The sequence below is a fragment of the Acinonyx jubatus genome, chromosome C2 (assembly GCF_027475565.1).
Source record: "Acinonyx jubatus isolate Ajub_Pintada_27869175 chromosome C2, VMU_Ajub_asm_v1.0, whole genome shotgun sequence".
NCBI lineage: Eukaryota > Metazoa > Chordata > Mammalia > Carnivora > Felidae > Acinonyx > Acinonyx jubatus.
This window is the reverse complement of record NC_069384.1, coordinates 110169997-110194952: the sequence shown is the minus strand read 5'-3', so window position 1 is coordinate 110194952 and position 24956 is coordinate 110169997. Positions and strand designations below refer to the sequence as shown.

Here is a 24956-nt window from a genome sequence, read left to right as displayed (position 1 = left end):
GAAATGTGATATATAATCAGGAAAGCATTTCCTGTTGATTTTATGACAAATTCCAGTTCTTTCATAGCTCGTGTGCACATAACTTGCTGAGATAAATTCTAACTCCAGGACAAAATTTGGTATTGTCTGAACACCAAATACTACTAAAAAATCTTCCTGTTTCTCTCTCCTCGTCCTCTTTTTCTCTCCCCTTTCTGTCTTTACCCACACATACTCTCACACACACACACACACACACACACACACACACACACACACACACACAGTCCCTGGGCATAACCTGCATAGGAAATGTTTATTTTCCAGACTAAAGGAAACAAATGTTATCTCGAACACTGAAAGTCCTTCCTTTTCCTGGTTTGGAAACACTAAGTCACACTGAGTTGCTTGTAGATTTTCTTTAGCTAGCATTTAGGTTTATTTAAAGCATAAAGTTGTGAGGACAGAATGACTCAGGGGTTTGTAATGCACAATTAGAGCTTTTCACTTTTAGGTCACCATTTTATATTTGGCTGACTTCGTGTTAGTTAAGAATTGGTAATAGTGCGTTGTTTACTTTCAGGACAACCTGGGGAGCTCACTGCAGCCTTACCTGTTTTGATCAAAGTGTGGCCTAGAGTTGGTGCTTATCATTCCCTTTCTTTCCAGATAAAGCCAAATTCAAGGAATTAAATAAAAGAGAGTATACCCAGTAAAAGCTGATGAATAAAAAGCTGCTAAGTATTCATCTACAGATATGACTTCTGTTGTTTGATATCTTTCTAAAGTAAAGTCTTAAAATGACCCAAACTTATATTTCTCTGTTTTTAATTGCACTGTCATTAACATCAGCAAGAAATAATAATTGTTGCTGCAGTAGATAACTTGAACAGTCAGAAAAATATATATATTCAATATCTATATATCTGTATCTATGTATCTAGAGATAGAGATATACAGATATTTAATATTAAATATCTAATCTATTAAATATCTAAATATTTAATATTAAATATCTGTATATCTCTATATGTAGATATATATATTTTTTTCTATATCTAGATATCTAGATATATCTATATATAGATATTTGAATATATATTTTTAGATAAAGATATATAGATATTTAGAAGATATATAGATATCTGGATGACTGCATAAATGAGTCATGATCTTCCTAGTCTATTACTTAGTAGTGCCAAGGTCATAGAAATCATTTGTTATGATCTGTCTTATGTAAAAGCCTATGAGGTTACTTTGTTTTCCTCATCCAAAAGATGTCAGAATGTGTTGTTTTTTTTTTTTTTTAGAATTTTTGAATAACTTTTGTGTTAATTTAGTGTTAACATTGAAGACAGATAAATTTAAATCTTGTTGTCAGCCAAAGAGTGAATCAAGCTTATGTGGGTACGATGTATAATGCCACCACTCAAGGAACTCTGCAGAGAAGATAATTGTCTAGAAATTGGGTAAAGAATTGTTACCTTCCTTCTTTGGAAACTTTTGATTTCAAAAATAATCGAGAGTAAATAGACTCTAATGCATCACCTCAGGCTGTGCCACATGGGCACCTAAATTTCTTCTTGCTAAATGCCACCAAATGGCTGTATTTCTTACAGCTTATGGCTAAATTCTGACAGAGGGTATATGACTTCACCATAACTGTATTTTCTCTCTGAAGTTTTCATAGTTTCTTGTGCTAATTTATATTAGGTTAAAGCTGAAAAAGCTGAAGCTAGCCAAACTTTGTCCAGAGGGTTGGGCCTGCTGCCAAATTAAAGAGATTGGTTTCCATATTCTCCATTGGTTTCGCAGTCTTATATTTGCAACTGTAGGTGCTCGATTTGAGCTGTCTGCGATTACCCAGATGGCTTTGTGTCCTCAAGAGCTCATTCAAAGACGGTCATTTCACCTGCTGAATATTCAAGGAAGTACCTTGGTCCAAGGTTGGTTCAGCCCATATCTCAAGGGATGATCCTCAGATTTCTGAAGCTTCCTCTGATCTCACAATTATTGTCTTGGTCCTGCATACAATTAAATGTATAATTAAATGATGCAAATAAAATAGAAGTATGGCTGCCAGCAATGGTAATCCCCCAAACACGATGACCAGTACTGTGATGATGATAATGTTACTGCCCTGTTAGTGCTTCTGAAGATAAGATATACTTGGGAAAAAATGTGACAACTGAATTTGTCCTCTCCTTTTTTAAAAAAAAAAATTAGATGTTTGTTCATTTTTGATAGAGAGAGAGAGAGAAAGAAAGAAAGAAAGAAAGAAAGAAAGAAAGAAAGAAAGAAAGAAAGAAAGAAAGAAAGTAAGTGGGAGAGGGGCAGAGAGAGAGGGAGACACAGAATCTTAAGCAGGCTCCAGGCTCTGAGCTGTCAGCCCAGAGCCTGACCCGGGGCTCGAACTCATGAACTGTGAGATCATGACCTGAGCTGAAGTTGGACACCCGACTAACTGAGCTACCCAAGTGCCCCTGTCCTTCACTTTTACTAAAATGTGAGAATCGCAGGTTGCATTTAATTCCTTTAGTAAACACCATTAAGAGAAGTGAATGTGGACTTGTGTATCATATGAGCTGACGTACTTGATGCATTATTAAGTTTTTCAGAAGAGACAGAAATAGCCAAACGTCCTCCCGCCAGGGTTCTGGTCAGCCCTGACGTTTCTTACTCCCTTTCTTTAAGGATAACATGACATCAGCTTTTGAGAGGCAGTGGAGGGTAGGCATAAGGGGGAAACCACAACTTCAGGAGCTGCCTTCCCTGGATCCAGAGTTGACATTTGTTCCATAGTAGTCACATGAGTTTGGCAACTTCCTTAGCACTCTATGCCCCTAAATCTTCCAGAGTACCCTGCTAAATGGGAGCATATCTGCCTCTTTGGGGTGTTGTGAACCTAATAATACAGGTCAAGGACTTAATGGAATTTTCATGGCCCATAATATCTACCATCATGCATGTTAACTATTATCAAATCATAATTTTATGTAAACATGTTCTAGTGTCTGTCGTATTAAAGGTACATTTGCAGTACAGAAAACTGTGAAAACAAAAGTGAATGTTGGATTTTAGCAAACTGTTTAAGGGCCCCACTTCTGGAACTGGGTGACCATGGGTTCAAGTCAGTTGTGAGCTCTGTGACTTCGATGGCACCTGCCTGAGCCTCCCTTTCCTCATTTGCAAAATGGGGTGGTGATTACATCTGATCTGTAATGGTTCAGAAGGTTAAATGGGATAACTCTTGTAAAGCACTAAGAACAGTGCCTGGCACTCCTGGAGCATTCAGTAAGTGTTAGTGATTGTTCCTGCTATTGCTTTGAGGATGAGGTGAACACGTGAAGTAGTAATATGACAAGAAACATATACTAAGATTCTGTGAATGTAGGGTTTCACTTTTGCCACTGAGAATTTGTATTCTCTACCGTGCAGAGAACAATGCTTCTGTATTCTCATATTTATGACTCTTTAATTGGTGATTATTTTCTTAATACGTAAATAGCATTTACTTAGTAAGTAAAGTATTTTTACTTTTATACTTTATGATAATACTTTATAAGTATTATTTACTTAGTAAATAGCATTTACTTACTAAGAAAATAATCATCTGTTTTACACTTATCCTTGGTTGAGCTATTTAAATTTTTTAAAGATCTCTAGGTGCTTTTTCTATCTATAGGATTTTGGCTCTGGATAAATCAGTTTAGTAAAGTAAATGCTTTGTTAATAATGTTATCTGCTTGACTCTGTTGTGCAGCCATATTCTAGCCACTCGTTAAGTTGAACAGTACTGGAAGGAAAAACAACTCATCAGTAACATCCAAATGGGAATGAAATATAGAAGCAAAGAGAAGTCATTGTTCCTTCTGTAAAATAAAGAGCATAAGACCCGATATTTCCCCATCTGTTGGGAGGGTTGTAAAGATTATGAAAACATTAGCGTTTGCAAAAAGCGATTCTATGCCAGGAAGGCAGATAGAACATTAGGAAAGAAATGACCAAAATTGCACGATGGCATTTATTTTATATAGTAACATCCTTTCTTTCATTAACAGGAAATTTTAGGGCAATCCACTTGCTTATTAGGAGCGAGGAGGGTGAATGAATTCTTAAAAGGATTCATCAAGGCATCCTCATAATAAAGTAAACCTTTAAGAATATGTTTTCCATAGAATTAGAAACTTAGAATTTCATAGTAACAGTGTATTTATCACCTTGTTTGGGGAGCAGATTTTTAAGCATGATCACAGGAAAACACCTGTTTTGACACTCTGGGAAAGGTGCAAACATACGGGCAAACTCTGTCTAGGTGTAGAGTAAACAAGAGTGCTTTGGCTAGCATCCTGCAAGGAGCTGGGTCTAAATGGTCTGCTCCTGCTTCTGCTGCTGCTGCTGCTGCTAATACTGCTGGGAAGGAAAAGTGGCTGACCTGGCATATCCTTTACTCTTGGTGCTGCAGCAGTCACTCAGGAAATGTTGTTTAAGGGGAACCTTCTGGATCCTTTTCATGGCACCATGGTGAGAAGAAGCCGTATCTTATCTATTGAAGATAAAGCATGGAGTTGGCTAATGGATGCTGGTGAGTGAATAAGGCAAATGGGGAGCCAGTTCGCAAAGATCTCTTTTGGGAAGGGCTGATCTCTCGAGGACTGACATGGCGCCCATTGGAAAGTGGCCTCAGATAATCTGAACACCAGAATGTTGTTTTAGAGGGGAATCGTAGTTCTACCACTGGTGACCTGATCTGTGACCTTATATCCATTTCATAAATGAAGTTCTTATTTGTTCCCAGCTTTACTACTTGAAGATACTAATCCTGAGGTTTGTTAGATACCTCTGTACATGGAACATGGTTTCCAGTGTAATTTCCACTATTTTATTTTTGCTCTTGTTTTTCTCTTGACCCACAGTGACTTAAAAAAAATGACTTTTTAGTATGTGAAAGCAAGTTTTCCTCCTTTCAATTCTAAATGAGCACTTCCTTTTTTAACAGCAGTAGACTATAGAATTTTAACTTAAGAAATTATTTAGTATGCATAATTCTTGCCAGGAATATTCTTTTCAATTCAAGATAATTATGGAAGCAAATTAGTAAGATATTGGCTATATTTGTCAGATAGTTGCACAAGATTAGTCTTTAACATTGCTAATGTATCCATGTACCAATACAAGGTAGTTTCTTTGAGTAAGTTTCTCTGTTAGTAAAGTGAATAATTTGAGTGAGGTATCTCACTTGTTCTCAGTCTAAAATTTTCTTTTCCCATTTTGCCAAAAACTACTACATGACTTAAAATACATGTATTTCTCTTCCATCTTATAATTTAGAACACACATGAATATATGCCAATTCATAGTTTACCTATGTCTTTCATTAAACACTTGGAAGATACAGAAAGAAGTTTTCCAAAGGTGAAGGCCAAATTTTCCTAGAATAGTTAATCTATGTTTAATAGGTTTTCCATTAAAAAAAAAGTAGACAGTTAAGTTTAGGAATTTATAGTAGCATTATAAAGGCTCTGACAAGCCATGTAGGAAGATAACTGTTAATTAAGAAATTTTCTTGATCACGGTCCTCCTAAGTGCCCTCCTCCTGCCACATTTTTGATTCGTGCCTTTTCACATGTGGTACCACCATTCAGCCAATGAATCGTTACTGAGCACCTGCTGTGTTTCCAGGCTAACTAGGTACAGGGATACAATTGTGAGCACATTTGTCAAAAATTTCTCACCTTGTGATGCTTAACAGCAGGGAAAACACAGGTTTAGATGATTTGATCTTATTACTTTAGTAAGATACTCAGTAGCAGTAGAATATATATTTTTAAATGGCTAGTACTGATTTTTCTGTTTCCACTGAAAATAATCCTGACATACCATGTAATCTAAAGAGTTTTGTAAATGAATCCATGTTGCCGTTTTGCATTTGGCAACATTTACTCGCTCACATTTTTTTGTTTTCGTTATTGTTGGCTAGATTGTTGAAACTGATTTTCATGAGTGGGGTTGACAACATAGGTCAGAAAAACAAACTGTAATTGATGTTTTATATTTATTCAAAGTCAGACTATACATTTTTTTTTAAAGTCCACTTCCCTTTGGTTTCCACCATTATGGCTCACTCAGTCTTTCCTTATCCAAAGCTATTATACTGAAAATATTGTGTTTTAAAATACTAAGTTTTAGTTCACACCAACATCTAAACTTAGAGGCACTGTTTGTACAATAAAAAATATTTTTAAGGGGAAATTCAGATTCTCCATCCTTTTCCTTCATAAATTCTCAATTCTCTCAAATTTAAAGTACTAGCTGCCTGGGCAGTACTTAGTATTATGTAGCCTAAGGGTTATTTCATTTTATAAAAGTGGTGGACCCTTAGTGATGTAGGGGATGTAAGTAAATTTGTCCAACAAGAGCTGCTTTTATTGTGTGTGTTATTAACTATATGTCTATATCTATATGGTGAGGCATGGAAATCAACCTTTCCTAAAACAGCATGATTTCAGCTACTTGATACCCAGGTAAAAGATTATTATTAATATTTTGGCTAACTTGAATTTAAAAACATATGTAAGTCAATATGTGAAGTCAAGAATTGCATACATGTAACCGCCATCAAGCAGCAAATTTTCTTCTTATTTAATTCTGAAACAAGCATAAAATGGCACCCATGGTTAATTTGTTTCTAGTCTTGAAAAAATGATAGCTCCTAAATTAACCTGATTATTTTTATTTTGACACATATTAGGAATTATTAAAGTTCTGTCAGCGTTTATATTTCATTCCTTACTTGATTTTATCCAGCTCCTCGAAGCAGAATTGTCTTAGGGTCTGTCTCTTGTACCTTTTTGATATTTAATATTCAGCGGGCTCCTTTGGATGAGCTCCTGAGGGCTTGTGAATCATTGAAGAGCTGTGAAAAGTGGTTAAGAAGCTAGAAGGAGCTCTCTGGAAAACAGAACATGATCAAGTCCAGCTTCTGGAGAGTCTTAGCGAGTGGTTTATGTGACCATGCATTAACACCTAGCACATTAATCACACTTTCCTGTCTTCCTCCTCTGTTCTTCCTCCCTCTTCTTCTGTGCCTTCTTCTTTTAATTTCTGAACACTCCGTGTCCACTTCTTTTTCTTCATATTCTTTTTCTCTCATCTCATTGAATTCCTCCTTCAGCCTTCCTCATCTCATCAGGATAGGAGGTGGTATATTTGATAAAGCATTTGTTGTTCTTATTTAAAAAGCAATTTTATTTCTCAAGTTAAAATCAGGTTCAGTTTAAACTTCGGTTACATTTTGTCCTCTGATAATGGACAGCTTTGCCTTTTAATTTCTGCTGCCTTGTGGAGTAGCAGCCTGTGATTTTTTTGTATCTGTGAGTTTTCTTAATATGAATGTTAGAATGACAGGATTTAGGAATTTTATGTCACTTACTAGATTGTTAAGCTCAAACACAGTAGGCATACTGTAATATGTCTTCCTTACTTTTCTTTCTAGACTAGAGCTCCATATCTCCCCCTCAACTGTGTTTTTGGCTCTCTTATGGGATGCTAGAATGGCCTGTCTCATGTATTTTGTTGCATTTCGCCATTGCTTCTTGTGTTCTGTCGGGGAATTTTGGTGATTCTTTTCAAGCGCTACCTGAGCTCTGTGCTAGTTGTTCCGTTCCCCCAGGGTCTTGTGCTGTGTGGTCATGTCTCCACTTCCTCCGCCCTGTCCATTGACAGAGCCTGGGTTCCCTGATGGCTGCCTCTATACCCTTGTGAGGGCGGGAGTATTCCTTCCCCTGCTGCTACAATTGAGCCCGTGCTGGGTACCACATTGCCCTCTACACTTGCTTTCAGTTGTTAAGGCTTCCCAAGCTTTGGCTGTGGCTCAGTGATCCTGCTGTCAAAACCCTGAAGCTTTTCTAGCATCGACACTCAGTGGTAGCAGCAGGTGTTGGGATTTCTCCAAGCCCCTAAGACCCTGGGAGCAAGAAAATGGCCGTTTGACATAGACCTCAGGACTTTTCAAAGCACCAAGAAACGTCTGCAGAAGATATGTAAAGGTAAGATTCTGATTTCTCTAGGAAGCTGTTCTAGAAGCTGAAAACCTACAGCCATGGATTTAATGTAGACTAAATAGCTAAAGAATATCCTTGGGGAACTCTGTGCTTGATGATAGAGCCAGAATATGAGTCTTTGGTTGGGTAGCTACGTATTAAAATGCCTCTTTTGGGAATTTGGTATGATAGCATTTCTAATCTATTTTATTTATATTAAACTTGGCATTGAATAGATTAAAAAATGTTTTTTCCATTCTTTGAATTGGAATCTATGAAGCACTCTTTTCTCTTTCACAGTCTACATTGTATATTCAGTAAGAGAAATCTTGAGAATTAAAACAGTTAAAACAGTAAAAAATAAAGTACAAGTTATTTGTTTCCAAATGCCTGTATTTTGTTTACTTCTGTTAATGTTTAAAACTAGAAATATTAAATTACTATTTCCTTAATTTCTTTACACTCAAATTTCTAAAGCCATAATTAATTCAAAAGGAATGGGAAGAGGTGTTCAGATCACGGTACTTCAAGGGTACAATATTGTCCTTTGTCAAACATTACTGCTTAGCACTCTAAATGTAGCATTTCCTCTTCTTTTAGGGCTTGATTTTCAGTTTTTTAAAGGGGAATCATTCCCCGCCCCTAATTTTTGGGGAAAAAAATCACTCCATATGGGTGTAAATAACCTGGATGGGGGAGGGGGGCAGAGGGAGAGGGAGAGAGAGATCAGCAGCATCTTGGCGTGAACAGCACAGTCACCTATCTCTTCAGCATTATTTACAACTTTTATTCTTTGCCCTGCCTCCATTCATAAGCAGTAATCTGTGAAGTGATATTAAGACAGCTCTTCTAGTATGAGATCCTCAGTGGCCTTACTTTTCATTCATCTCTTTTTTGTCCTTTGTTTTCTTTTCAATGTGGACTCAATCTGTTAATTGATGCCCTGTAGTTGGAATCAAGGCTATTAGCTGTCACATTGGAACCCCTTCATCTCAATAACTGAATGTGTAACTGAGGTTTTAAAAATGAAAAAGAGTATTTACTAATAGCCATACAAAATGAAGCAAGGTTTCTCTTTGATAGTGCCTATTTAGAATGCTTGTTTTTTTAAAACTAAAAGACCTTCAACAAAGTATTTTATTTACACTTGAAAATAACCCAGTTTTATTTCCTCGAGACCTCGAAAGTATAAGTGAATGGAATGTCTTGAAGTCTTTCTGGTGCATTAAATCGGGTAATTGATTTCATGTGTAAAAACAGAAGAGGACAGTTGTAATGCTTTAATTCTTAACATTTATAATGAGTTTATAGTTTTTGAAAATATAAGGCACAGTCTCAAGCCGGGAGGTTGCATTATTCTCAGGTTGGCTTCTGAAATACATTTTCCTTTTTCTATTTATTTAGAATTCTTATAATCTTCTAGGACAAGAATTGAAACAATGTATGTACTTAATTATCATTATATATTATGTTATAGATTGTATTATAGATTATATTAAATATTAAATTATTAATACATAAAATGTTATTTATAATGTTTAATAAATAAAATAGTATTTATAATATTTAATAATAAATAAAATATTATTAAATATTAAATATTAAGATGGAGTGAAATTATTGTAGACATTTATAAAATTACTTTAAAACTTTAAAAATACTTAAAATATTTTGAATGGAACATAATGAGTTAGTGGTATTCACTGCATTTAATGTTTAATGGACAAACTAACTTCACATAAGCTGAACTCAGTACAGTAAGACCTAAGTGATTTCTTTTTTAGGATGTACAGAAAAGGTACATCATATAAAGTATTGGTGCCATAAAGATCTTAGCAACTACCTGAATAGAAAAATCTATTGAATAAATAATAGGATGACCCTTTTGCAGATAAGGGAACAGAGGGCTGATAATTCACAATTTTTAAGCCTACAGCGAAGACCAGAATACAAATCACTGAATTCTAACCCAGGGCACTTGACTCTAGGCAATGCTGTTTACTGAAGTTGCCTTACATTTCAGCCTGCCAGTGTTTGCAGAGCAAAGAATGGAGTCTAGGAGTTAAAGTGATTTTCCTCAGTATCAAGTGTGTCTGATCATGGCTGATAAATGTGAGCTCACTTCTGCAGTGTAGCCTGATTGTGGCCTTTCGAATTTCCTTTTTATTTCTGCCTTGTGTAATGTGGCTTGCCTTACTTATATTAGGATTTTCAAAAGTACAATGCAAGAATCATTAAAATATTTTTGTTCGGACGGACTATTAAACTTCTGGCATGCCATTTATTTCAGTGTGTGATCCTGTAAATTTGGCAGTTTTCTGAAAATTTAAGTTCTTAAAATTGAAAAGATTACACCTATGTGTGTGTGTGTATATGTATGTGGCAGTTCATTTTCTGTTTCTAAGCAGAAAATTTTTAATTGACTGCCACTATTTCCAAAGTTGAAAAATTGCTCAGCTTGCATCTTTAAAGGTATCTGTTTATGTGTGATATCATAAAAGTGAATGGGTGCATATTCTCTGTGCTATAATAATTATATGTAAGTGAAATTATTTGACATGTTTGTTAATTTAAATGCTTTCTGGTTGCCTGACTTAGAATTATTACCTCAAAATCCAGATTCTCCCTGACTTTACTGAATGTCTATCATCATTTAATGGGGCCATGCCCAGGCTCCCTTTATGCGATTTTTTGGGAGGTGTAACTATAATCCGTTCCCCTTGAATGGTGCCCAAGATGGACTTAAGGCCCAATATGGATGGACCTGAGAGTCAAATGTGTGCAAAACTAAGAATGAAAACTCTGAATGCTCTTTTTAGGAAGTTCAGTTTGAAAACTAGCTGGAGTACTTTTGGAATAGAGATTTATAACACTTATTTTGGAAAAGATGTGAAGTACTTACTCACTGAAAGTTTAGTCCTGAAGTCTTAGGCCAGTTCTCAAAATAAGGTTCTTAACCCCAGTCATAATGATCCCTGAGTATTTCTGCCATCACTCAACTCATAAGACTGGTACCTCTCAATTTCCACTGTTCGCTCTTTCCTGTGTATTCTTTATCCTTCCTTGGAGAGAATGAGAACCATCTGGACTGATGGACAATGAGCACAGGTCCTTACTAGTTGTAACACCTGGCCGTAAGTGCTAGTTCCCAAATTCAGTCCTAACCTTTTCATGGCACAGTGCCATCAAGATGGTTCTGCCTAAGCCTCCTTCCACTGCAGTCTGTTTACTCCTTGGCTATTGGACCTTGGAAAGGCTACTTACTTTGTCAGTTGTAGTCTTACCCACTCTAAAATATGAAGAATATAATCTCTTGGTCAGGATTTTTATGAAGATTTAATTTAATGAGAAAGTGTATGCCAAGCACTTAGCACAGTGGCTAGCATGTAGAAAACAACCAATAAATTGTTGTTGTTATGTAATTTTCCCAAGATTTTATAACTAGAAAGTGATTCAGACCCAAGTCTGTCTGATGGGAAAACCAAATGAAACAGGAATACTTACACTCTTTCCATAAGCAATAGCATCAAGAACCACAAAGCAAAAACTCATGCTTGTCTCTGAACTCTGACACTGCTTCTCATACCTACTCATATGACCTACTCATACCTTTTATGATGCATAAATCATGATGTCATGTATGCTGATGGGGAAAGTTGCATAGTTCAGTGGTTTAGAGAAAACTCTAGTAGGAGTAAGGTTTCCAAGGATTAGAATTTCACCCCTGCCTCATAGGAACTGTGTGGTATTAAGTAAATTGCATACCTCTCTAGGGTTCTTTGTGTACGAATCACATAATAGTGTCTATTATATCACATTGTTGTAGACAGTAAGTGATAGAAATTAAAGAGCACCTCCAATAAGTGACTTTTATTATAATTGATAGAGATGTAAATGTTTCTTTAAAAACAATAGCATGTCCACAAAATGAAATACATGGTTTGTGAAAATCAGAACCCCATAAAATGTTAAAAATGGATAGGATCTCAGTGATTAGATGACTTTCCATTCTCCAAGAATCCATGTGCTTTCCTTGTCAAAGCCATTTTCCCAGTGGCAGACCAGTGCAGAAAGGGGGAGAAGGCATCAAAGGTCAGAATTGACCCAAATATAGAGTGGTTGTACCATCCAGAAGGTGGGTGAACTCTCCATCTGGGTTGATGTCAGTGAGTGGCATCAGAGTAACCAGGTGACGACAATAGTCCTGGTTAAGCAGAGGTGGTGGGATTGTTTTCTTTCTTTTTTGAAGCAGAACCCAGACCAGCAGCTGGGGCTCAATTCTGGGGAGAGTGAGTTAACCTGGGCTAAGCTGAGTATCACGGGTTGGCCTTGAATGCTAGTAAGACCAGGGACTTTCCTTCCTAAATTCTCAAACTTCTTGAAGTCAGAGATGTTCATTTTAGTTGTTGGCAGTGCCTCACATAGGGTGTATGAAACAGTGGGCACTTGATACATGCTTGATAATGAAAAAAGGAAGAACTCATTTAAGGGTATCATGGCCAACCAAGGGATTGGAAAGCAGGGCTACAGTGCAGGAAGAACAGGATGCTTTGGGGCTCCCTCTGGGACAGAGGGAAGAGTTGAGGCAGATCTAGGGGTGGGCCAGGGAGCTGAATGTACATAGTCTTTGTAATGACTGGTTTAGGGACATGGCAGAATTGAAACTGTCAGTGTAGTCTGATTAGTTGATGTAGGCATAAAGTATTCCAAGTTTTTAAAACTTTTCAGGCAGAGGACCTAGAATTTAAAGAATCAAAATCTATTAGAATCCATTTACATTGGTTTCTCATGCAGTTAAAAATGATGTTTCTGGCTTTAAAAATCCAACTTTGGTGCCACAGAATTGAGGAAAAATGTATCTGTAAATAACATCGTTGATATATATAAAACCTTATATTAGGGAATTATCAAAATATGGTTTTCAATATGTCGTATTGTAAAGTTGTAATTTGTAGTACATGGTCAGAAAACGAAGAGTTTATGCAGATGATGTGGGAAGTCATTGTCATTCTAAAAGCTGAAATATTTGTGGAGGACGATGGGTAAAACTTTGAGGCTTTTTCGTTACAAATTTGTGCTACTCTTTTGATACGTATTCCCTAAAATAATAAGATGAACATATCTTCCAATCAAAGTCTATATTAAAAACACAAAACTTACTAAAAAAATCAGCTATGCTTATTGTTACACCTAACCATTTTTGTTAAAATTTAAGTTGCCATAAAGGTTTTTTTAGATAATCCAAATAAGAATTCCAATTACTTTGCATAGTGTATGGCCAGATACATTAGCTCCTTGTCTTTAAGGACAAGGATATTGTGTGCTGGCACCTGAAAGATAGCTGTTTGGTAAACCTCAAGTGAGCAGGGTGCCCGGGTGGCTCAGTAGGTTGTGTCAGTCTCTTGATCTCAGCTCAGGTCTTGATCTCAGGGTTGTGAGTTCAAGCCCCGTGTTGGGCTCCTTGCTGGTGTGAAGCCTAAAACAAAACAAAATAAAACAAAACAAAGTGACAAAACTCCTAAGTGGGAGTTAACATCACACCACATGTTTCCATGAGCATTTGTGTCTCCTTAATTTGAAAAAGACCGTATGCTACAGTCGTGCTTCTCTAATATTAAGATAGTGGGGAGCCGTCCCTGGTATCTCAAGAACGGACTCTTAAATCAAGTGCTAAGTCATTACATATTAAAACATTTTTGCTTGGCAAAGTACTCATTGATACGAAGCTAAACAAAAAATGGAGTACACAATGCCAAAATCACACTGACATACATCGTGTATTTTATAGGAAGTGGGGTCTTTCTGTGTGTTTCTTTTCCAGTGTGTCTGTAAACTTGCCCTCTCCCTCTTGTTCTCCCTCCTTTCCCGCTCTCTGCGCGCGCGCGCACACACACACACACACACACACACACACACACACACACACACGTAGAGATGGAAATGCACACACACAGGCTTTTGCTTTTACCATAAAGGATTTACACCAGAACCAGGAATTGGATGATATTAACTCCCTATAATCCTTTCTAATCAGTTGCTTTTACGGCTTTGTGTCCCTGAGTTATATGGTGGGTCTAGCATACTTTGTGTGTGTGAAAAACTGTGGCAGGTGCTTTTATTTTCTTTTCCTGGTATTTCCTGATGCCTGATTTTAGTTTATTTCGGCAGTTCATCATGTGAGTTTTGATTAGGTAATAAGCTAGAGACATTATTGAAGCAGTATGTATTAACCAGCAAAAATTCAACTCCCCATAAAGTGCTGTACACATGAAATAACTTAGATACTTGAATACCAGTTTTTCTTCTCCTCAGCCTTGCCCCGGATATGCTCTTGGCAGTTTTAATCTGTTCTGTTTTACCCTTTTAAAAACATAAAAGGCAGTGGTACAAATAAAATCCATGCAGTCTCTCCCTGAGGAGAATTTTGTCATTGGAAATAACGGTGTCAGCGCTAATAAGAGAGAAAATGTTCTAAATAAAGTGAGTGGTGTTTAGTCATTGTCACCATTCTTGATTAACCGTCTGGAAACCTCGCATCTAGCAATTATCACAATAGTTAAGGTAAACTCTGTTTTAGACCCCACACCAAATATTTAAACAAAATGACTTTAAGACTGTAATTTTAGTTTTGAAACTGTGTTGATAAATTTGCAAACAAAAATTTAATAAACTCTCAGATGACAAAGGAGTACCTACCTAATTGTACCATATTAAGATTGCTGCATGGGGCGCCTGGGTGGACTCTGTTGGTTCAGGGTCCGATTTCAGCTCAGGCCATGGTCTCACGGTTCAGGAGTTTGAGCCCCACATCGGGCTGTGTGCTGTCAGCACGGAGCCTGCTTCAGATCCTCTGTTTACATCTCTCTCTGGCCCTCCCCTGCTTGCTCTCTCTCTCTCTCTCTCTCTCTCTCTCTCTCTCAAATAATAAACATGAAAAAAAAATTAAAAAAAAATAAGATTGCTGCAAGGAAGTAGAGCCCTTTAAAAAGGACATCTCAACTCAGAGGAAACTTTGATTTTAGGTTCATTAAAGAACCAGAATTGTTTTTAAGTACCTTCAGTGGATTGAAAAGTAACAGATTGAAAGTAAATTATTTAAAAAATACTGATTGAATTGATACTTTAGTAACAGAACCTCAAATGGAGTTAAAATTATCGTTTAATTTTAAGTAATAATGTTCCATTTCAGAGATATTTTAAAGTTAGATTTCATTTTTAAGGCCTCCAACTGGGCCATTTTTCTGCCTATCACTCAAATCCACCAATTCTTAGGGAATCAGGTCAGTTTCTACTTAAGGTTTGTAATGTTCGGGGCACTTTGGATGGGAGTCAGGAGCTTTACAAGAGTAAAGATGACGTAAGAAGGCTGTGGACAAGGTGCTGGACTTTGGCTTGGTTTGGTATCCTGAAACAGGTCTGCATGGAGTGCCCTTCGTACTCTGTGTGTCCTCTGTCCTCCAGACCATGCCCACCATTCTGCCCCCCTGGACTGAATGATATCTAATGGAGATAATGCACAGCACAGCATGGTTTGTAAACTCTGCTTCTTCTTGTTTGTGAAGTAATTCATTTATCCAGAAAGTACTATAAATCCAAGTTTAAAACTTAACTGTGAAAAGTAGGTGTTTTCCAGAATCCTGCCCACCGATCACACACTTCTGTAGGGCTTTCATGAACACTAAAATGGCAAGTAAAATTGTTTCTATAGTATAACAATTGTATAAATTTTAATCTACTTAAAAGAGTAGTGGGGTTGAGGGTGGGGGTGGGGAAGAGTCCAAACTCTACTTTTCCTCCCATATAATCATAAATTATAAAAGTCAAGGTCATATTTAAAATTTATTCTAGGGGCGCCTGGGTGGCGCAGTCGGTTAAGTGTCCGACTTCAGCCAGGTCACGATCTCGCGGTCCGGGAGTTCGAGCCCCGCGTCAGGCTCTGGGCTGATGGCTCAGAGCCTGGAGCCTGTTTCCGATTCTGTGTCTCCCTCTCTCTCTGCCTCTCCCCCGTTCATGCTCTGTCTCTCTCTGTCCCAAAAATAAATTAACGTTGAAAAAAAAATTAAAAAAAAATAAAATTTATTCTATAATTTTGAGACTGCTTTCAGTTGCCCCAAATGATTTTCCAAGAGAGAAAGCACATGTAATGGGAAGAAAGGAAAGGTACAGAAAACAAGCACCTTCCCCTGAGGAGAAAATGTATTTTCAACACTAGAGAATATAGAATTTGCTGTATCAACAAAGTATAGTATTTCACCAAACAGCTGGATAAGCCAATGTGTATTTATTGAATAAATGAGTGTTGGTGGAAATCAAAGAGCGAGTGGATGAATGAATGCATAGGCTTATTGGTAACACATTCTTCCTATTTATTATTTTTAGGGAAAAATACTTTTTTGAAATACTACAAAGAATCCATTGACAGCAACTGGGTGAAATTCCTCATTTTCTTTTGTGGTAACAGCCAGTTGTTACAGGAGCATGAGAACTTTCTAGGTTATAAGATACTGTTTTTGTAGTTTGAATTACCCTACATTTATAGAGCTTTGGGGAATCAGTAGATGAGAAAACACAAATCATAAGCAAAAGGGCAGTTAGTACTCCTCTAAAAATAAACATTGATCCGTGTAATCGCATTCTAAATAAAATAAATAGAAACGGATTAAGAAAATTATAGTGGCTTCGAAGAATTTAGTGTGTTTTCTATCCCTATTTTCTTTTGGATTTTATGGCAATTGTTCTTAAAGGAGCACACACTAGATATTTTGAACCCTTCAGCCAGCAGCAGCAACACCCAGAAGTATATTGGGTGTCTTTGCTGTATTAAAAAAGCTCTGCACTTGACATTGTTGTGGCAGATTTTTAACTGCTGGAGAAAAAGTTTAAGGGAACAGATTAAATATCAGCATGGAAATGAGGCTTTTTGGAAATCTTGGGACATTATGGAGAACATAATACACCTTACTACAGCCTGGTAACAGAAAGAGGGGTTACAGAAATAAGCTGGGGTGGGAATTTGAAGAAAAAGGAGGAGCCTTCGCTGACAGAGAAGCAAGCTCACATCAGCCCAAGTACTGGCTATCATGCCCTCTCGTGGGGCTCATTCCCCAGGAATGTATCCCTTGTGCTAAATAGAGTACTTATGTAAACAGACACTGTAGGCTTTTGAAAATACTCCAATAACAGTTCTTCAGGGCTTGCTATCTAATTATTGCTAGCTGTTGCATTTACTTGTCTTGGTACTAATTTATAGAGCTAGTTTTTGACTTGAGTTACCTACAGTGTCTTGTTTCATAATTTGGAAAAGTACACAAGCACTATTTAAGAAAAATGCAAACATCAGTGGCTTTGTTAAGTGAGTCAAACAACTGGCAACTTGTTTCTTATTATTTTGTAAGTGAACCGCTGAATGTAATGTTATATCTATGGCATGTTAAGAAATGAAAAGAAAAAGAATGGACACTTGCACGTCTGAATGAACAGCTTATCAAAACACTGGCTTTCGATTTTTATCTGAGCTTGCCTCTAGAAAGTTTTTACTATTGCTACAAAGCCTAGAGGCAATTACTGAACTAGAAAAGCTGAATATTGTTTCTGACTAATCTGTTAGTCAGCCTAATAATAGGAAATTATTCAGTTCCTATTTCATAGTAGCCCATCTTGAACAATAAAATCATATAGCCCACTCAAAGATATTTCAGGAAAATTGATGTGATGCTTTGAAAAAAAATAGTACTTAAAAAGTGTGTACCGTATGGGGCGCCTGGGTTGCTTAGTCAATTAAGGGTCCGACTTCGGCTCAGGTCATGATTTCATGGCTCGTGGGTTCGAGCCCCGTGTTGGGCTCGGTGCTTACAGATCAGAGCCTGGAGTGTGCTTCAGATCTGTGTCTCCTCTCTGCCCCTCCCCCACTCATGCTTGCTCTCTCTCTCTCTCTCTCTCTCAGAAGTAAATAAACATTAAAAATTAAAAAAAGATGTGTGCACCGTAAATATTTTGTACTGTGCTGTTTTATCCCTCATTTATCAACAGGAAAGCTAGAGAAGTTTGCTGAAAATGACTTTGAGGTTCATAGTTTGGATGATCAGGGAGGGGGCATTGCCATTTGCTAACGTTTGACGTGTTCTCTCTCTTTGGAGAAGGAATAAGCAGGGAGCAGATAACGGATTTGGTTGGGTAGTTGAATTTACAAAAAAGCATCTGAAAGCCATTCCCTCAGCACTGTTAGTGCTGTGTTGTAAGATAGTGCTGTGTTATATTCAGAGAGACAATGGACAGAGAAGAAAGGATGCAATGATAAATTCTAGTGCATCTCTCTATAATCAGCAGGCAGAAAAGAGACAAGTCAAAGAAAGTGACAGGGCACAAGAAGGGCAAAAGAGAAAAGAAGGAAATAGTTAATGCTGCAGATGCTACAGAGGGGACAAGAAACCAGAAATGATACGCTGACTGGCAGTGAAGAGGACAGCAGTAACCTTTGAGAAAGCAATTTGAGTAGAATTGGAAGGGAGAAGGTAGAGTCCTCCGTGCAAACCAGATTCCAAGAAGATGAGTCACTCGTAAGTTGGAAGACACGCATGAGGACTCAACAAGTTTAGACAACTCTATAAAGAAATTCAGTAACACAAAGAGAAGTTGGTGTCAGGGAATTCAGCAGAGAAGAGAGGGTTGTTATAGAAGACTAGAGGTGTTCTTCCAATGGAACCATGTTTTGTTCCACTAAAGGAAGGTGCAGGAGTCATTGGAGAGGAAAGGAATGAAGGTTCCTTAAAGTAGGGATAATGGAGGGTACCCTATGTCAGAAACGTTGAGAAGGGGTCAGAAAAGTGGGTAGAGATGCTGACTTGAGGAAGATGAACCAAACACTTCCTTTGGTCACATTGAAGAAGGTCCTCCCCTGTGCCTTCAGTCCATCTTGTTTGCTGTGTGGGTGGCTCACTGCCTTGTGTCTGCACTCTTTTGTATATTGCTTTTTTAAATTCATTAGTTTAACTTTACTTCCCCTATAGTCCCACCTTGACTGTATGTTTGGTGAGGGTGGGAACATGTTTATTCATGTATAAGTAAGCATATACGTTGCTTACTTAATGTGACCCCATTCCATGTGATCCCCTAATGTGTTTCAGTAACTCCACCAACCCGTGCTATCAGGAAAGGTCTTGCAGCCTGGCCTTCCATCAAAGTACAAGGCTGAAGGCTATATAATTAGCTATCTTTGTGAACCTCAAAAATGGTTTTTTTTTTAAAATTTTTTTTTTTAACGTTTATTTATTTTTGAGACAGAGAGAGACAGAGCATGAACCGGGGAGGGGCAGAGAGAGAGGGAGACACAGAATCTGAAACAGGCTCCAGGCTCTGAGCTGTCTGCACAGAGCCCGACGCGGGGCTCGAACTCAGGGACTGTGAGATCGTGACCTGAGCCAAAGTCGGACGCTTAACCGACCAAGCCACCCAGGCGCCCCTCAAAAACGGTTTCTAAAACAAATTCTTAATTTTAAATGAACGGGACGGGTTATTATATCAGGCTTTCTTTTTTCCTGGTTGGGAAAGTTACAATGTAACAAAATGTAGCTTACAGCTCAAAAGTGGATACTTTATAAAGGCAGACAACATTTTTAACCATGCTTTATTATAGAAAGTGGAAACGTTTGACAGATAAACAATTTGAAAAGACAAAAATTTGCAAAGCAAATGTTTGCTAAGTGCTGTGGTTTATACAGCTGTTTGTATCAACCAAGTAAGATTAGGTTTATGTCTTTAACTTTGTTCTGATCCACACTCTAGGCACAGATCCCTTAATTATAATAGTCAAATTATGTTTTTGATTCTTTCTTAACAAAAATAATTCTAAGCAGAAGCAAAACAATGAAAGATTGTCTTTGCCTCTCGTTTAAAAAACAGAGTACATGTTTTTGTTTGCTTATGGTATGTTACTATTTGTTTTAGAGTAACTACTAATCAACTTTCTTTACCTTTTACATAAATAATCAGTGATCCACTTATTTTTTACAGTAGAGCTCCAGAGATACAGAAAGATTATAAACTGGTTTATGATTTACGATTTTCATGGTTTTAGACTCCATATTAGCCTGAAAATAAAATATTATTTCTATTTAAATTTCCAAATTATATAAAGCTGTAAAGTTTATAATGTAAGCCACTTGATTGTAATTCCTCCTGAAAATATTTCATTTTATATCTCTTCAATATAAATGAAGAAGGAAAAATTGAAGGGTGAGAAAATAGATCTAAGTGAGTAAAATGTAGCGAATGGCAAATTTCATGTATTCATCTTTTCGTGTTTTTATTATTGTCCCAAACTTTGTAACACACTGATTGATCATGACTATCATGCAGTTGCACAGACATCTTACTGTCTTCTAGAAGCACCCAGGAAAGCATGAGAAGGTCGTTCCGTTACATTGGAATTCTAAGTCAAAGCACCGTTTTGCCCTAGCCCACCTCACTAGGGCCACCTTGAACCACTCACTCTTCAGTTTAGACTCTCCTCTCCAGCCTCCCTGGAGTTTTTCACACACATCTAAACGGCCTCACATTCGTGCCTTCCCATCATTCTATCTTCTCATAAAAAACAAAAAAAAAACAAAAAAAACAAAAAACTCTGCCAACCTTCTTTTCTTAATTAACCACTGCCTGTCCTTTTAGGCTCAATACCAGTTATAGCTCCTCTGGGGAGCCTCCTTTGGTCCTTTTGTCCCCCAGGCTGTAGGAGATGTCACCATAGCAACCCCCCACGCTGGCTCCTACTATAACTGTTTACTGATTTGAGTCCTCAGGGATGCAGCAGGACCATGACCCTTGGCTCCGTATCCACAGTGGCTGGCACCATCATGAAAACGCTCTTTAGTGTGGCTTGGATGACTGCATGCACACATATCTGTCCTGTTTTGGATGTTAATCTAGGTTTTATCTTTATTTATTAGGGAGGTGCGTGGACATACAATTCTTGCATTATGTAGTATGTCACTAAATCAACTAGCTTAATTTTTTTTTATTTAAAAAAATTTTTTTAATGTTTTATTTATTTTTGAGACAGAGAGAGACAGAGCATGAACGGGGGAGGGGCAGAGAGAGAGGGAGACACAGAATCTGAAGCAGGCTCCAGGCTCCGAGCCATCAGCCCAGAGCCCGACGCGGGGCTCGAACTCACGGACCGCGAGATCGTGACCTGAGCTGAAGTCGGGTGCTTAACCGACTGAGCCACCCAGGCACCCCTCAACTAGCTTAATTTGTAATGAATAGTGTACAAAAATATAAAAATAGTACTTGTAGTACTATTTCAACTTTGAGATTTCAACTTTGAGAAATATATATATATATAAAATTATATATATATATAATTGTTTATTATTAGATATTATTACATATATATAGATAGATATCTATGGATATATAGATACATATTTTTTAATTTTCAATTTGAGGATATCAGGATAGGCCAGTATTACTAACAGTCCTCTTATCCCTCAATTTTGGCAGCTTATTCCAGTAAAGATTTACACCTCATTCTTGCAAATTCAGTGGTACACTCCTTTATTGAGTGACTCAGGGATTTAAGGTTTCTCCATTTTCTTCCAACATGTGACTTCCGAGGTAGTTGAAGCTATGACAGAGAGAGATGGGGAGGGAGGGGACATTGACTTCCGGTAATTTTTTTCTCAGGAGCTAAACGACTCAGGGTCCCTAGGCTGGAATTAGTTATTATTCTTAGCATCAACTTAATTATTAGGGCCAACTTAATCACAACAGAGGCTAGAAAAGGAAGCTTCCAGGGTATTTACACAGAACAGTGCACAGAAATTGACCAAACCATTGTGTACTTTGCTTTGCCTTTTATGTTCTTGTGTTTGGTGGGGTGGGGCGCGATGAGACAGGTAGATGGGTGAGAGGTAGATGCCTCTAGGTGAATTCAAGTGGAAAATATTAATTCCATAGCTCTTTACTGAGTCCTTGTTATATCTTCTGTGTATTAATTCCTGAAGAAGATTCTATCCAAATGCACTCTAATCTTTTTTAGCTTATGGTTCATGTTGAAAATCTGATAGAATTTCCGAAATACAGTGCATATGAGCACTAACCCTGAAATCTCGCAGGCAAATTCAGGGGTTTACAAAATCTCTGCAGCCCACCCATCATAGCCCTGTCAGTATTAAGAGTACCTGGCCTATGCTATATAGATAGGAAGTATTGGAGAAGATGAGACCTCAGCGAGGAATAAATTTTAGCCACCTCTGGGTGAACACTAGGGATCTTTTAAAATTAAACCTTCAGTCCCCGATTTGAGTGAAAGAAGTGATTTGGTTGCTACCTAGATGTAGAGTCATTTGATGAGAGAGATGTAAACAATAGACAAAATTGTTGATGAAAAGCATAATTGAGAGGCAGCTGCTTGAGGAATGCACAATAGCTTTTATTCATGGTATCTTTGCCAGTCTGTACAGTAGGAAGCTTTAACGGTAAGTGAATTAAAGTTTTCATTGTTTAAATTGTTGCACCGCAGAAGAAGTCATTGCTTTGCTATGAAAGCATATACTTCAGGTATGTATTCAGTTGGAAGATCGTACAGGTTGATGAACAGACTATAAGATACCTCCATAAGTCATTTCTGTACTCAAGTTCCCTTTATTCTTTAAAATTATAAAGCATAGCTCTTAGATTGGAGTTTTATATTCTTAATGACTTCACTCTAATTTTACATTTTTTACCATATGAAAAATAAATATCTGCCCAAAGCCCTTCATTGATGGAGTGAAACAGGGCATATTGTATACGTATAAAAGACGTTGATACTAAGTTGACATGTAATTTAATCATGGTTTTAGAATTATTTCTCTTCAGAATTAATACTCGTTGTTTGTGCCTGTTTTACAGTTGAGGTCCTTGAGATTCAGAGTTTTTAAATGACGATCCCCAAGCCTTTGCTTCTATAGGAATTTTTGCCCGTCATTTCAGCAGTTTTGTCACTAGGATTTAATTATTTCATCAAATTCTCTGCTGCCACCAGACTTGGGACATGCTAAAAAGCATAACTTCTCTCTTACTTATCATTATTCCCCCCAGACCCTGGCACTTACTGGGGTACTCATTATATGCTTGTTGAGTGGAGGAGTGAGCAGATAACTAACTGAAAGTATGTACATCAACAAAACAAAGAATGGCACCCTGGGCCAACTGTTGAGAGACCAGACAGCATCAGGGTTGGAGTGAGGACATCAGAGCCCAGCTTTCTTGGTTCACCTACCAGCTCCATCTCCTCCATCAAGGAACTTGACAATGACATTTCCTATTTTATAATGTTCATGTGAGCATTAAATGAGTCCATGCCTGTCCATCTTAATTGTGCTTTACAAATTTAAATTCAAGGCCCCAAAGATTATGTAATTAGTGCATTAATATTTAAAATTTTTGATTAATATAAGAAATCGGAGTGAGTATAATTTGACATTGACTGAATAAGAGGAAGCAAAATATTTTTAAATGTGGCTTATTACTGTGCATTTGATAGTCCTGGAAATTCAGACTAAATTTACATTTTAGCTTTAGCATGAAATATTTAAGTGTGCATTATGCGAGATAGTATGAAGTTTTAAAACATTTAAACTTTATGAGACGATAGAATTAACCTTTTCTTCCAAATTTTATTTCTTTCATTGTTAAATGAGCATTCAGTCAGAAAAGTAATTTATTAGTGATTATCACGGAAGTTGTGGTCCTGCTAGGTGAGCTGTGTTATTAGATATAGGCCAAAATTTAGACTGTTATACTGAAAATGAGTATTCCCCTATTGTTCTATTAAAGACTCTGTATTTCAAAACCAATTTAACATGAAAATTACCCCATTAGGGGTGCCTGGGTAGCTCAGTCAGTTAAGCCTCTGACTCTTGATTTCAGCTCAGGTTGTGATGGCATGGTTTGCGAGATTAAGCCCCGCCTGGGGCTCTGTGCTCACAGCCTGGAGCTTGCTTGGGATTCTCTCTCCCTCCCTCTCTGCCCCTCCCCACCCTCTCTCTCAAAATAAACAAACATTAAAAAAGAAAATTATCCACCAAATGTGACTTCTTTTCCAAGAATTCTTTAATCCCTTTCTGGTCGGGTCCAGTATTCACATACACTTCATTAAAGGCACAGAGGGGAGAAACCTCACAAGGCGTCATGTATTTTTGCCGTGTGTTGGCTTGAGCCATTCCCGAGCATGAGGGAGTCACCATGGAGCTTGTCCCTTTAGCCTAACACTTGTCAAAGCGAATTGATCAACAGCAATGATAGGAGTAGCCATGATGGTTATGCAGCTCACCTAAGCTCAAAGAACAGAGCCTGTCTGGGTCTCATTTGTTTTTCCCCCTAAGTATACACAGAACTGCTTTGGGGCCTCAATTTCATATCACGTTGTTTCTCATGGGAAGAAGCAAGAATTCCAGAATGGTGTGAAGTGGAAAGGCTCTGCTTCCATTTGTTATGCACCTTGTAATCTGGTGTGGCAGAACGGCATGGGTTGATCACCATGAGGCAAGCATCTGTTTTCACGGTTTGATGGAAACTTCTTTCTGATTCATTAAAACGTGTGCTAAGAAAGACAACAGTCTCCGAGAATTATGTTTTATTATGCACAGATACAATTTTTATAGTCTCATACTAAAACAGATATTCCAGCATACTTTTTATATATATATACTCCCTGAAGAATTTATTACTCTGCTCTTCTCTGAGGTCAGTTAGTGCCCTTCTTACTGTTGTGCTACTGCCACATTAAGCTGTTGTGCGTTAAGCCTGTTGCCCCTTTATAAAATATCTTGACTGGTATATCTGCTCCTTAAAAGAAACAGATGAATCCTAGAATGTGCATCGAGGCAAGAAAATTTTAGTAACCCAAAGGTTTGCCAGACACCTTTAAAAGATGTCCTAGTTTTAGATATTCTA

At 37.5% G+C, this 24956-nt stretch overlaps 1 protein-coding gene across 18 annotated transcripts in view; it reads left to right on the top strand.

The window, feature by feature from the left end:
- The window catches only part of MBNL1 (muscleblind like splicing regulator 1), a 204840-nt gene that overhangs the window by 85493 nt on the left and 94391 nt on the right, over positions 1-24956 (top strand). For 2 of the 18 annotated variants that reach the window (XM_053221288.1, XM_053221291.1), the window contains exons 2-3: positions 4445-4564; positions 7475-8027. The exons of 13 other annotated variants lie outside the window; for them this stretch is intronic. Coding sequence is in view for 2 of the 5 variants with exons in the window: in XM_015072494.3 (XP_014927980.1) it covers positions 4559-4564 (6 nt within the window). In the remaining 3 variants the exon portion in view is untranslated. The remainder of the gene's footprint in view (positions 1-4444; positions 4565-7474; positions 8028-24956) is intronic. 3 more of the 18 variants (XM_015072494.3, XM_053221287.1, XM_053221290.1) reach the window with 2 other exon arrangements.